This window comes from Oncorhynchus nerka, linkage group LG10, assembly GCF_034236695.1.
Source record: "Oncorhynchus nerka isolate Pitt River linkage group LG10, Oner_Uvic_2.0, whole genome shotgun sequence".
NCBI lineage: Eukaryota > Metazoa > Chordata > Actinopteri > Salmoniformes > Salmonidae > Oncorhynchus > Oncorhynchus nerka.
The window spans coordinates 46,590,738-46,605,371 of NC_088405.1; the positions used below are offsets into that span (position 1 = coordinate 46,590,738).

General features: G+C 43.3%; 1 protein-coding gene across 1 annotated transcript; it reads right to left on the minus strand.

The window, feature by feature from the left end:
* Window positions 1–86: 86 nt before the first annotated feature.
* hinfp (histone H4 transcription factor) lies at window positions 87–4,923 on the minus strand. The gene is made up of 9 exons (XM_029670045.2): window positions 4,344–4,923; window positions 3,898–4,124; window positions 3,515–3,626; window positions 3,116–3,268; window positions 2,911–2,988; window positions 2,674–2,794; window positions 2,309–2,447; window positions 1,951–2,075; window positions 87–1,706 (listed from the first exon to the last, which is right to left on the minus strand). Exons 1-9 carry the CDS (start codon window positions 4,507–4,509, stop codon window positions 1,370–1,372), a joined length of 1,458 nt encoding a protein of 485 aa, XP_029525905.1. The 5' UTR covers window positions 4,510–4,923; the 3' UTR covers window positions 87–1,369.
* Window positions 4,924–14,634: the final 9,711 nt, after the last annotated feature.

Genomic DNA, 14,634 nt, shown 5'->3' on the forward strand with positions numbered 1-14,634 from the left:
ATGCAATGTTCTGAAATGTGCATCAAACTAAATATACACGCTCTAAAAAGGTGAGTGACAGCAATGCAAAATACGATACAAGCCAATAAAAAGCACAATCGGTTTATTGCCCAGGACCAAAAAACAAAATGTCAAATCAAACAGCTGAGGGGTATAATAAAAAGCAGGGTCAATGAGTTAGCCAGCTAACTTAGATAAACAACCAGCAATAACTATTCATTTTCTGGTTATTTTATTTTAACTTGAATCAATTGTATTCAACACATTTTTGTTGTAGCCCTGGACAAGCACACCCGATTCAACTAATCATCAAACCCTCAATGAGTTGAATTAGATGAAATTCTCCAGAGCAACAAAATTGTGCGTTGTTTGGGTGTATTCGAGGACTGGAGTTGGAAAACACTGAATTAAGGCGTCCTCATGCTTCCCAGCCAAAACAATTTGGCAGAGTTTATGCATATATTAAGATTACATTTTGTGACGTTTTGGAGGCAAGCCGAAGTTCAGAGCCGAAGTTCACACCCCTTTGTCTGTGACTGGTCAACAGTATGGATTCTTGAATAGTCTGTTGTCATTCAACGAGAGACGACTCATTTTCAAGCACATTTTTTCCTTTGAAAAATACTTCACCAAATATCTTAAGATATAAAATTGCACGACTAAGATCTCTTCGTCAAAAACATCAAGATTAATTACAGATTTCTTGAGTCATCTTAGATTAATTCTGATTAGACAAACAGTACTATTGTCGCTTTTTTTCTCATTTTTCAAGCATAGGTCATTTAAGGGTGTATGCGAGCACACTCATAGGTGCCAGCCGAACTGAAGCATGCTGACGCCTTTAGACCAACACATTTCAACCCCCCCAAAAATATAACAAGTTATATAAGACTACTTAGTCAGCTGGCTAACTCATTGATCCTGCTTTATAGTATACACCTATGAAGTACATTCAGCTCAGCTCAAAGTTGTTCATAATGCAAAACATAGCAACTGTCTTGGTCTCCAACAATGGCGGATCAGACGTTGGAAAACAACTCTTCAGTCCAAGAAATCACATCCACAATATCAACTCCATATCTTCTGACAGAGTGCTATGAGGAGTGTGGGCCCTGCAGTGAGGGCAGGTAAGGCCAGTCCTGCTGGTTAAATCCCAATATTTAGGAGCCACTGTTCACTTCAATCAATACTATGTGAATCCTTGAAGAGTTCCCCCTCCTCATACTCAGTAGACAGGCATGCTAAAAAAAACGGTAAAGCTCTCCCGTCCTTCCCTTAGTCCTGGTGCCTCTGTGCTGTGTCACTGCTCAGTATCTCAGAGGAACAAGCCATTAGATGAGCAGCATGTCTATGTGAGGGGTTGTAGTGGTTATACCACCTGCATGCCCAGCTGCTGAGCAGTGTCCTGTAGCTGCAGGATCACAGTGTCCTCCCCTGCCTGAGACGAGTCCCCCCCAGTCAAATCATAGAACACACCCTCCTCCTGCTCCCCCTCCAACAGCACCCCTCTCAGCTCCACCTGTACCTCCGTGGAGTGTGCTACTACCCTGGCATCCTCCCCAGGCCCCAGGATATCTGTCCGGGCAGCGTCCTCCCCCTCCCCCTCGTGGCCCTCCGGTCTCTCTCTCATCAGTTGCTCGGTCAGCTCCACACTCTCATAGCGGATCAGCTGCAGACGCATGAAGCCATCCTCATGCTCCCTATACCTGGGAGAGAGAAGGAAGACGGAGGTGTTAGCCACAAGACCAAAATGATGCCCAAACGATGCTCAAGACTTTCTCATTCACCTAGTAATGATTCTGGAGTCAAACTACTTGCATTGAATGATGCCTTGTTAATACAAACCACCTCCACATAAACATGCTGTTAGATGCAATCTCAACCACATGCACTTTAGAATTGGTTGTCCTAGTATGCTGGCTATAAATGTTACGCTTGCTATGTTGGTACCTGAATCGGGGGTGTCCAGGGGGCCATTTGAACTGGTGCTTCTTGCGGAGGTGGGCAGTGAGGTTGTTTCCCCTAGTGAAGCACTGCTCACAGACATGACACTTGTAGCGAGCCACAAAATCTCCCTGAGTCGTCAACACAAAAAGCAAACATCTTAGAAAATAGGTCACGCATAGTTTTGGAATGGATCACAATTAATAGAGTTGTTTTTTCATGGCTGACACAAACCGTACCGGGCTGGCTTCATATTGTCCTTTTCAGCACATTTCCACCAACTGTGATGGACGCATGACCAGGCCAGCCCAGCACAGTGCAGCAGTGTAAAAAGGATAAACATTTGTAAATATCCCTAACTCACCTCATGTACTTTCTTGTAGTGGTTCTTGATGGAGTGCAGTGAGCGTGTGGTGTAGTCACAGTTGGTGAAGTCACAGCGGTAGGCCGGCTCAGTGCTGTGGGTGTCCAGGTGTTTACGAAGGTCGATCAGGTTCTTACAGCTGAGGAGAGATACACACACCATAGGAAAGACGGGTTAGGATGGATTTTGCCCATACTATCGTTAACACTTGCACACACGAAACAGGTACTCCTTCGATATAATTCACTTTCATAATATTGATTGAGTATGTACATGATCTCTGTCAGAAATCGATGGTGTTGGCTTATATTACTGACCGGGAGTCCTGGGCATTACCTAACTATTTGCCAAATTTATTAACCTACCTGTACTCGCAGTATTCACAGCTGTAAGGCTTCTCGTTGCTATGGCGGAACTTTATGTGGTTCCGCAGTGATGAGGGGGATGGGCAGGTCATGTCACACAATGGACACTTGTAGTGATTTACTAACAGCAGAGAAGGAGAGAGAAGGAAAAAAATATACAGATCAGAGCACAGTATTACTGGGCATCAAACGACAGCAACGTGTAATAGAAATACAAAGGGGGTTCAAGGGACTGACCATGATTTCTCATGTGGTCCCTCAGTAGTCTCTCTGTTGCAAAGCGTTTGGAGCAGTGGGAGCACTGGAACCTCTGACCTAGGAGAGACAAGGGACCAACAGACACACAGTTATAGTCAGTCATTAAGTAAATGTGTTACTGTGTTATACTCCACAATGTTAGCAACGGCATTAATCCAATCCACCCCTGACCTTCCCCTCTCACCCTCGATGGTGGTCTGCCGTCTGATGTGGTCAAAGAACTTTGTGTTGTTGGCAAACATCCCTCCACAGATTGGGCAGGCCACCACCTTCTCCCCAGTGTGGCTCCGCAGGTGCTCCCGCAGCTTAAAACGCCCTTTAAAAGTGGCCTCGCAGTCTGGAGAAAAGTCAGGGGAAAACAAGTACAGGTGATACTCTCAGTAGCAGTTACACTCTGGTTCCAGGTCACATGACATCAGTAATAACCTGATTTGACCTATTTTATCCACCCTCAATTCCAAAATAATCAAAAACCCCACATCCTTCAACTGAAACACACAAACACCTCTACTTCTCCATGAAAAGTTGTAAACTAGCCTGTGTTAATCACTGCTGCCATTTTTACAGGGGTCAGTGGACTCACCCTTCCAGCCACAGCGCACCAAGAGCTCCTTATCAGTAGAGGGTACATCCATACACATACTGTGCATCTCCACATGGCGGTAGAACCACTCTGGGTTGGCAAGGGCGGGTTGCTGCAAACGCAAAACGCACACACACAAAAACATGTTACTATCATAGTAATGAACTTATTAAGACCAACAAATGTGTGAAAACTTCACCACTTAAACTGATATGCTTAAACCGGTCCACTTGAATAGATTTGAGCCCATCTAAATGAAAGAGTAGTGTGTGTTTCGTGCCTGACTGTTCACGTCCCTGGTCTATGCCCGGCTTAATGCCATGTCTGTCTGTCCACAAGCTTTACATCTAAGCTAGATATAACCCACACTAACAGTGTCTCACCTCACATTGCTCCCACTGGCAGATGAAGTTGTCTGTGATGTCAGGCACGATGTTGCGGTTGTGGAGGCCAATGGTGCAGGTGCCGATGCTGGGCTGGGCCTTGAGTACCCCCTGACCCCACTGCTTCAGCTTGGTGTGGTAACAGTGGAAATAGACGTGGCGCTTAAACTCCTCTGCACTCTCCACAGAGCAGAACCCACAATCTTTCCATAGACAGCTGTGCTCCTCTAGTGACATAAAACGAACAAGATACATGCATATGGCATTGTACAACATACAACTATTGTTCCACAATAGCCTTTGATAGCTACTTTATCTCAAATAAAAATTAAGGTTAGACTTTTCCTCTCTTATGCATTGCATCTCTCACACAGAGCGTCACTCCACGTCGGAGGTACTGAGTGGCTGTGAAAAGACAGTAATCCATGCTCCCCTTGCCCGCTCACCAAATGAGTAATTTCCCCCGTCCTCTATGTCCAGCGCCTTGAGGTGACCCTCCACATGCTCGCAGAACTCCTGCATCCGATCGAACGACTCTTGGCAGGACCCCCACTCACACGCCAACTCCAGCAGTGAGTCCTCTTTTCTCGCCCGTTTGCTTACAGGAGGCATCGAATCTCACACTATACGTTCACATGAACGATCGTGTCTAACGCAAAAAGCTAACCTTCTATGAAAACTAAAATGTCCTTGCTAACAAATGGTAGCTAAGCTAGGAATTAGCAAATGAGCTAACTCACGGCAGTAGTATCCACGTGTGACAACAACGTTATGATGTCGTGTTGAAAAGTAATGTAGCTAGCAAGAAAATATTTTAATGAAAAGTCGAAAACAGAATTGCTCAATTATTTAGACTAGAAAGAATAACCAAATATACAATTGAACTACCCAACCTGGATGTTGTTGGACAAATGTTTCGCAATGAGCTCCTATCAGAAATCTTCACCTTCTTCTTCGTTGGAATTGGGTTGGCGGGTTCATTCTACCTTCAAGGTGCATACATCGCCAGCTACTGTACTGGAGTGTAAAGGCCAGTCAAGGCCTAACTACATTACATTCTCTTCATTAGTTCTGTTCCACTACACCCCTTCCTTCCCGTTTCCTCCCCCAACTCAGTGGCGACCCATCATTCAGGGCAGGTCATTTTAAGCAATAAAATATTTTGGGGGGGCATTAATACATGTCACATATCAGTTTGGAAACCATGTAAAAAAAATAATATATTTCATTGAGTTAATAAAGCCATTTTTGTTTTCTTGAGTAAGGCACCTCCAAAATGCAGGTGTTTCAGCCAAGCTCTGTGCTTTCTGTGGTGGTGGTGGGGCAAGCCAGCAGAAAATACGGAGCGTTGCGCCATGATTGGCTCAGTGCTCAGTGTCATGGGGACACTACAGTTGTGGCCAAAAGTTTTGAGAATTACACAAATATGAATTTCCACAAAGTTCGCTGCTTCAGTATCTTTAGATATTTTGTCAGGTGTTACTATGGAATACTGAAGTATAATTACAAACATTTCATAAGTGTCAAAGGCTTTTATTGACAATTACATGAAGTTGATGCAAAGAGTCAATAATTGCAGTGTTGACCCTTCTTTTTCAAGACCTCTGCAATCCACCCTGGCATGCTGTCAATTAACTTCTGGGCCACATCCTGACTGATGGCAGCCCATTCTTGCATAATCAATGCTTGGAGTTTGTCAGAATATGTGGGGTTTTGTTTGTCCACCTGCCTCTTGAGGATTGACCACAAGTTCTCAATGGGATTAAGGTCTGGGGAGTTTCCTGGCCATGGACCCAAAATATCGATGTTTTGTTCGCCGAGCTACTTAGTTATCATTTTTGCCATATGGCAAGGTGCTCCATCATGCTGGAAAAGGCATTATTCATCTACAAACTGTTCCTGGATGGTTGGGTGAAGTTGCTCTCAGAGGATGTGTTGGTACCATTCTTTATTCATGGCTGTGTTCTTAGGCAAAATTGTGAGTGAGCCCACTCCCTTGGCTGAGAAGCAACCCCACACATGAATGGTCTCAGGATGCTTTACTGTTGGCATGACACAGGACTGATGGTAGCGCTCACCTTGTCTTCTCCGGACAAGCTTTTTTCTGGATGCCCCAAACAATTGGAAAGGGGATTCATCAGAGAAAATGACTTTACCCCAGTCCTCAGCAGTCCAATCCCTGTACCTTTTTCAGAATATCAGTCTGTCCCTGATGTTTTTCCTGGAGAGAAGTGGCTTCTTTGCAGCCCTTCTTGACACCAGGCCATCCTCCAAAAGTCTTCACCTCACTGTGCGTGCAGATGCACTCACACCTGCCTGCTGCCATTCCTGAGCAAGCTCTGTACTGGTGGTGCCCCGATCCCGCAGACGGTCCTGGCACTTGCTGGACTTTCTTGGGCGCCCTGAAGCCTTCTTCACAACAATTGAACCACTCTCCTTGAAGTTCTTGATGATCCGATAAATGGTTGATTTAGGTGCAAGCTTACTGGCAGCAATATCCTTGCCTGTGAAGCCCTTTTTGTGCAAAGCAATGATGACGGTACGTGTTTCCTTGCAGGTAACCATCATTGACAGAGGAATAACAATGATTCCAAGCATCACCCTCCTTTTTAAGCTTCCAGTCTGTTATTCGAACTCAATCAGCATGACAGAGTGATCTCCAGCCTTGTCCTCATCAACACTCACACCTGTATTAACGAGAGAATCCCTGACATGATGTCAGCTGGTCCTTTTGTGGCAGGGCTGAAATGCAGTGGACGTGTTTTTTGGGATTGCATGGCAAAAAGGGACTTTGCAATTAATTGCAATTCATCTGATCACTCTTCATAACATTCCAGAGTATATGCAAATTGACATCATACAAACTGAGGCAGCAGACTTTGTGATAATTAATATTTATGTCATTCTCAAAACTTTTGGCCACGACTGTACGTCACCTCGAAATCTAAGGGTAAACTATGGAAATTCTAGCCCTTTGGGTGCTGCCATAGAGTTACATTAGAAGTGCTCATCCAAGAAGGCTCACGGTCATTGATAAAGAAGGCTCACGGTCGTTATATAATAAAATTAAGTAAAATCACGTTATATGTACAGTATCTTTGATTGGACTGCAGTCATTATCTTGAATCAAGTTGACAATCTACTGGCGAATCCTTTTCAGTCCTTGTCGTATGAATATAAATAATGAAGAGAAATTACAGATAAAATGTATTGGTGCTCATCGGCCATTGGACATAAACATTACACAACAAGTTGAAAATTGCAAATTCAACAATGCGTGGTTTGGAAGGAAGTGAGCACAGCACAACAAGGTGAGTACAAAAATGTATTGCATGCTGCTGCATACATGATGTAATATGCCAGGGATGTATGCACAGTTGAAGTCGGAATTTTATATACACTTAGGTTGGAGACAGTAAAACTAGTTTTTCACCACAATTTTTTGTTAACAAACTACAGTTTTGGACATCTACTTTGTGCATGACACAAGTAATTTTTCCAACAATTGTTTTACAGACAGATTATTTAACTTATAATTCACTGTATCACAATTCCAGTAGGTCAGAAGTTTACATACACTAAGTTGACTGTGCCTTTAAACAGATTGGAAAATTCCAGAAAATGATGTCATGGCTTTAGAAGTTTCTGACATCATTTGAGTCAATTGGAGGTGTACCTGTGGATGCATTTCAAGGCCTACCTTCAAACTCAGTGCCTCCTTTCAGGATGTTTACAACACTACAGGAACAAGATCATCCACATGTACTGTAGAACTTTATTCTGAAGCTGTATCCATACAAATTGAATGTAGTGATCACAATATAGTGGCTATATCCAGGCAGGTAATTTGGCTACCCAACAAAAGTGTTAAAGCGGCCTTTACTGGTTCTAACAGTAGACATATCAGCTTGATGCCAGCGCTTAGCAAAATGTTTGAAAAAATGGTGTTTGACCAAATACAATGCTATTTCTCTGTAAACAAATTAACAACAGAGTCAGCATGCTTATAGAGAAGCGCACTCAACATGTACTGCAATGACACAAATGACTGATGATTGGTTGAAAATTTTGATAATAAGAAGATTGTGGGAGCTGTACTGTTAGATCGTGGATTCAGAGCTATCTATCTAATAGAACTCAGTTTTCATTAATGGAAGCTTCTCTAATGTCAAACATGTAAAGAGTGATGTACCGCATGGCAGCTCTCTAGGCCATCTAATCTTTTCTATTTTTTTTAACCAATGACCTGCCACTGGCATTAAACATAGCATGTGTGTTCATGTATGCCGATGACTCAACCGTATACACATCAGCAACCACAGCTAATGAAGTCATTTAAACCCTTAACAAAGAGTTGCAAGCTGTTTTGGGATGGGTGGCCAGTAATAAACTGGTCCTGAACATCTCTAAAACTAAGAGCAAATCATTCCCTAAGTTCTAGACTTCAGCTGAATCTGGTAATGAATGGTGTGGCTGTTGAACAAGTTGAGGAGACTCAATTACTTGGCTTTACCTTAGATTGTAAACTGTCATGGTCAAAACATATACTGTTGATTCAATGATTGTAAAGATGGGGAGAGGTCTGTTGGTAATAAAGAGAGGCTCTGCTTTTTTGACTCCACACACTCACATGCAAGTCCTGCAGACTCTAGTTTTATATTTTATCAGACAGGCCACCAGGGGTCTTTTCACAGTCCTCAGGTTCAGAACAAATTCAAGGAAATGTACAGTATTATAAAGAGTCATGAGTGCATAGAACTCTTTTCCATCTTATGTAGTGCAAGTGAACAGCAAACCTGGTTTAAAAAAAACAAATAAAGCAACACCTCACGGCACAACTCCTCTCCCCCATGTGACCTACTTGTTGTTTGTATGTACTGACATGTATGTGTAACTGATAGATGCACACACACTACATTTTAACATTCTGAAATATGTCAATTGTAAAGTATTTTCGTTATGTGTCGGACCCCAGTAAGACTAGCTGTCTCTAATGGGGATTCTAATACATCAAATCAAAATCACTTAGACTCTAATTCTAAATGTAATTTCACCAACCATGCTGTTGGTGGCGGTGACGCGCCATCCTCTCTGGCACAATTCGACCTGTCTGAGCTCATGTCTCACAGTGTCTGTGGCATGAGACGGTATCTGCTGGAGACAGACCCTATTGGGACCACCTGCCTGTCTGCCTTTCGGACAATGACTCCCAATGTCCCAAAGCCCAAACTATGTTAGGGCGGAGTCAAAACCATCTCGTCATTATATACAGTATTTCCAAAGACAGTACCAAATATTTTTTATAACTAACCCAAGATGGACCACAGCCTGTCGTTTCAAATGGGAACAAATTATTCATATTGGGTAGAACAAGCAAGGAGGGGGGCAGAGCCAAGCACGAGCTAGCGAGATCCTATTGGCGGTTCTAGCATGTATTTGCTTATTGTCGTTAGGGAACGCCTACTCTGTGAAGTGAGCATGTGCAATAACTAAATTCGCCCTTGCATTCCTAAACAACGTAGTTTTTTACAACTTTGGAAAAAGGTCAAATCTATGAACTGTTCACTCTGTTCGTAACCGATTTGAGTTTTGGGAACAGAAAACTGTGTTGAGATAAAATGTTTCATTGATGAAAATATTTGCATAATGTTGACCAAAATCAATCTCCATCTTCTCCCACTGCCGGCCACTGGGCTTCCTCTCATCACCATATTTGGTAGTTAGTGGAAACAACAACTGGATGCTTCACACTTATACATCCGGTGAAATATCTGGCTCATTGTTCTGTGACTGTTCATAGTCAGTAACCTAACATAGCAGGCATAGAAAGACGTCTCAGCAGAGTTCCCAAACGGAAGTTGAAAATACTATTTCCCTGAAAACCCGGCAACATCACTTTCTGCCAGTGCGCTTTCTGTCCAATTAACCTAACGTAGCACGTCTTTCTTTCTGATCCTGAACTGTCAGGGGAGATTCTCTTCTGCACTGTTCAACCAATTCAGTAAATGTAGAGGATGAGTTAAGCTGGAGTGTCACCAAAGATGATCTATTACATTGACAAGATAGTCAAGTGACCGCTCTTACAATGGAAATAAATGTCCTCAAATATGGAAGGCAGGCGGAGGATAGAGACGAGATCAGATAGGACCATTCTAGCCAATGAGTGGGCAGATATGTGTAACGATGTGCGCTGAGAGTCGGGAAACAAGTTCAGGGAGTGAGTGTTTTAATAAATAAACGCAACATAATACAAAACAAGGAACACTAACAGCACACAGACAAGAAACACAAGCAATAAGGCCTGGGAAAGGAACCAAAGGGAGTGACATACAGTATATAGGGAAGGTAATCAGGGAGGTGATGGAGTCCAGGTGAGTCTAACGATGGTGACAGGTGTGCGCCATAACGAGCAGCCTGGTCACCTAGGCCTGACACCGACCAAAATGACAATCCCAGGGATCAGGAGCGGACCGGTCACCTTTGCTGAGGTGCGGAAAATTTAGCAATCCGGCTGAGATGCGGAATCATGGCGACCTAGAGCGCTGGAGAGAGAGCATACGTGACGATACCCCTCCCCGGCGCGTTTGGCTCCAGCCGCAGGACGCCAACCAAAGGGACGATCCCGGGGATCAGGAGCGGATCGGTCACTCCTGCTAATGCGCGGGAACCTGTCGCCGGCTAGGGGGCAGGAACCTGACAGACCGGCTGAGGCGGGGAGCCTGGCGATCCGGCTGAGGCATGAGAGCCTTACGAGCTGGCGGAGGCAGGGGAGCCTGTAGTGGCTCCCGGACCCGAAGTCATTCCCATGGACACAATATCAACAAAAACCACTCCCCTGATGCTTCTCTTAGGTGAGGCGTTATTCTGTAACCGTGTGCGCTGAGAGTTGGGAAGCAAGTTCAGGGAGTGATTGTTTTAATAAATAAACACAGCGTAATGCAAAACAAGAAACAATAACAGCACACAGACAAGACACAGAAACAATAACGCCTGGGGAAAGAACCAAAGGGAGTGACATAATATAGGGACGGTAATCATGGCGGTGATGAAGTCCAGGTGAGTCTGAACATGCATAGGTGCGCGTAACGATGGTAACAGGTGTGCGCCTTCACGATGGTGAAAAGACTGTCCATTGAAGGTTGGTCCATTGTCCGTTTTAACAATCTCAGGTACACCAAAGGAGGAGAAAACTTTGTCAGGTTTGGGAAGTTTGGCAGATATGGACTTTACGATTTCAATTTCCAGACACCTTGAGTATTCGTCGACAACTACAAGTAGGTAGTCACCGGATGGGAAAGGACCGCAGAAATTGACTGATACTTCTAGCCATGGACCTTTGGGTAGTTTCGACATAGACCGTGGTTCCATATGATTTTCTACAGTGGCAGCTTTACATGGAATGCAGTGTGGAATTGCTTTTTCCAACATGTCATCTATGACTGGAAACCAAACCTTCTCTCTCAGTAGCTGTTTTGTTTTGACAATGCCTAGATGTCCTGTGTGAGCTAGGTTGATTGTTTTTTCTTGGAGAGAGATTGGAAGAATGAGCAGTGTTCCTCTCAGAATGACGTTTGCTTGTGTATTGATTGTTAGTTCATGTTTCATGCGAAAGAGTGCTTTTAATGTTTGGAAATCAGCATCTTGTGTGTCATGTGGTGAGCTGAGCCTTTTTTTTCTTTGTTTCTTCTTTCACCTTTTCTAAAGTCATAACTTTGGGAACTGTGTTGTCAATGATAACGTTCACATATTCCTGCCATGTGAGAGGTTCTTTGTGGGGTTACCTTTGCGATGGGATGCCTTGACATGTAGTCGACGGGGTTGTCTTTACCGGCTTTGTACTTCACAGTGTAGCTGTAGGGTTGTATTCTCAGTCTTCATCGCTCAAGTCATGCTGGGGGTGTGGCTTTTGGGTTGTTGAAGATAAGCTCTAGTGGTTTATGGTCTGTGATGACCGTGAAGTGAGCTCCATAGAGAAACAAGTGAAAGTTTTTGCATTAACAGATGATCGCCAAAGCTTCTCTTTCGGTTTGTGAGTAGCACTGTTCAACTTCTGAGAGCGCTCGGCTGGCATATGCAATGATATGGGCGTCTTTGTCACTTGTAGGGTTGTGCTGACTTAGTATGGCACCTAAACCAATTGGGCTGTCGTCAACTAACAGTGTCGACCTCTTGGCTGGGTCAAAGTAGGCTTTTCTTGTGAGCTCGCAAAGAGGCTGTGCGGTTGTTGCAAAGTCTGGTATGAACCGTGAGCAGTATTGTGTCATGCCCAGGAGATTGCGAACTTCCGAGGCGCTGGCAGATTCTGTATGGCTTTGATTTTCTTTGGATCCGCCCGAAATGCCTTGCTCTGAGAAAACATAGCCATAAAACTCAAGTGTTGTTTTGCTCTATTTACATTTTCCTTTGTTCAGCGTGAGATTTTTCTCTCTCAATCTCTGAAACACAGCTTTAAGACTTTGCGTTGTGTTCATCTTGAGATCTAGGATGTCATCACTCATGTTTCTCGCGTTGGGAATGCCTTGTAGCACTTGCTGTATTGCATTTTGAAACACCTCGGCAGCTGAATTTATGCCACAGTTCAGTCTCGTGTATCTCTAGAGACCAGTATGTGTAGTGAAGGTTGATGTACCTTGAGTCTGGATGTAACTTGGATTTTTAGTGTGTCAAGCTGCTGTTTAACCTTTTCTCTCATGTGAAAAGGAATCCTCCTGTGTGGTTGCACAATTCTTCCTTGGAAGAAGTCCTGGTATTCATTGGTAAACTGGCTTATGAATGAACCATCAGCTGGTTCACTTGGAGTGGTGTCGTTGAAATTTCCTGTATTACCAAATCATGAGAGAGCAAACCACACACAAGTCAGAGTTATCATAAAGTCCATCTTTAATTATATGAGCTTCACCATAGCCCTGTGACTCTCAGATCAATTCAGTGTCCATAAATGAATTATATGAGAGTGCTTACAAAACAGTTCTTAGTATCATTTATAGCCAAGACACACCTAGCCAGACAGCATTGGCTATAAATTATCCTTCAGTTTGGTCTCCTAAACTGAAGTTCTTATCTTGTTCTTGGTACCACTTAGAACCAAAACATTACCTCATCCAATGGCATATATCAATTGTCAATTCAAGACACTCCCATCAAAAATTACAACCCCTCCTGGACAAGCTCACGGAGAGAAGAGTGAGCCTCTAGGTCAAGATAAGGGCAATCTCAGAGGGAACATACAATGGTTCCAGACACTGCCATCCTCCTCTCCCCAATGGGAAAAGTAGGGAATGACTGGCACACAGACATTGTGGAGCCAAGAGATAATTGGTTCCCCCTCAATCATCCCTTCACATGGTTTAAAAGATACGTTTACATATGAAGACAAGCCTGACCTCTCCCCTCTCTGGGGCCCAAGTAACTTTCCCACATAAGCATACTTATGAAAATTGATTTATCAATGTTACTTAAAGGATTCTGATTCTGCTACCACAGTGGATAGGGAGTTGATTATTTTTTAGAAGTCCAAGGTCTGTAGTAGTGAGCCAGAGTCACCTTTGATTACATAGAAATTACATGGTGCTGTGAATTGTCCTCTCAGTGGAAGTGGTTCGGATGGGCCATAAGCAAAGATGTTTGCATTGGCCTGTTTTAATTCACAGCTGGGCATTAACTTGTCATATGTGACACCATCAACAATGTTAACACTTGCTCCCGAATCAATAATAACATCCACAGTTGTATTCATAATGGTAACTTGGATGTGTGGTTGCAACGGTTTCTGTAGTGTACACACAACATACACATAAGCATCATCATGAGCTTGGTGAGGTGTCTTGTGTTTGTGTCTTATTGTCATCATGTGACTGCACTTTATGCACTTGTGTTTCGGACACCATTGGGTTAGTTTTTCAGCAACTGAAGGAGTGGACTCCGTGGTTTGTGACCTACAGCATTATAGAAAGTGATTCAACTTCCACATCCTTTACATATTTTTTTCATCTTGCAGGGCAGTTTATTTTGTCCTCTGTCGTGTGGGAATTTTCTCTGAGGTTATTGCATGTTCTGTTTTTGACGTTTGTCACTTTCATTTATGTAGCCCTGGCCTTTTCTATATTTTTTATTTTGTACAGCGCACACTGAAAGTTATTTTTGTTTTTGATTGAAAATTCTCCATGCTTGCAGCTTGTTTATCTGACATTTCTTGTGCACTGCCTGTTTCAAGAAGTTGTTGGAGAGCCATTGAATCACCCTTTAGCGCGGAACTGCAGCTTATTATTATTTGTGGCTTTATTTCTTTATCAACGTTTGCAAACTCGCATGTGGATGCTAGTTATCGCAAACTTGTGTGGTAAGCGTCCAAGGTTTCATTTTCATTTTGTCTTGCATGTCTTAAAACATAGGTTTCATATTCTGTGTTGACTTTTGGACATAAATATGCATTGAGCTGTATCATAGTTAACAGCTGCTCTGGTATCTTGCAGTGTGTCAAATATATCGTACACATCCGACCCTGCATAGTGTAACAGTAATGTCCTTTTCCTTTGTGTTATCCGCGATGTCTAATTCCACTAGAAAATTGTTGAATATGTTCATCCATTTTTTTTCACCTCGAGCCGATTGAGCTGGGTTCTGTGTGCACATCAAACATCGGAATGTTCGGTAAATTAGCCATTCTGGTATTGTACAGTAATGTACAATGTTAGCTAGCTAATTCCGACGTTAGCTAGGCTCAGTTGCGTTTACTCA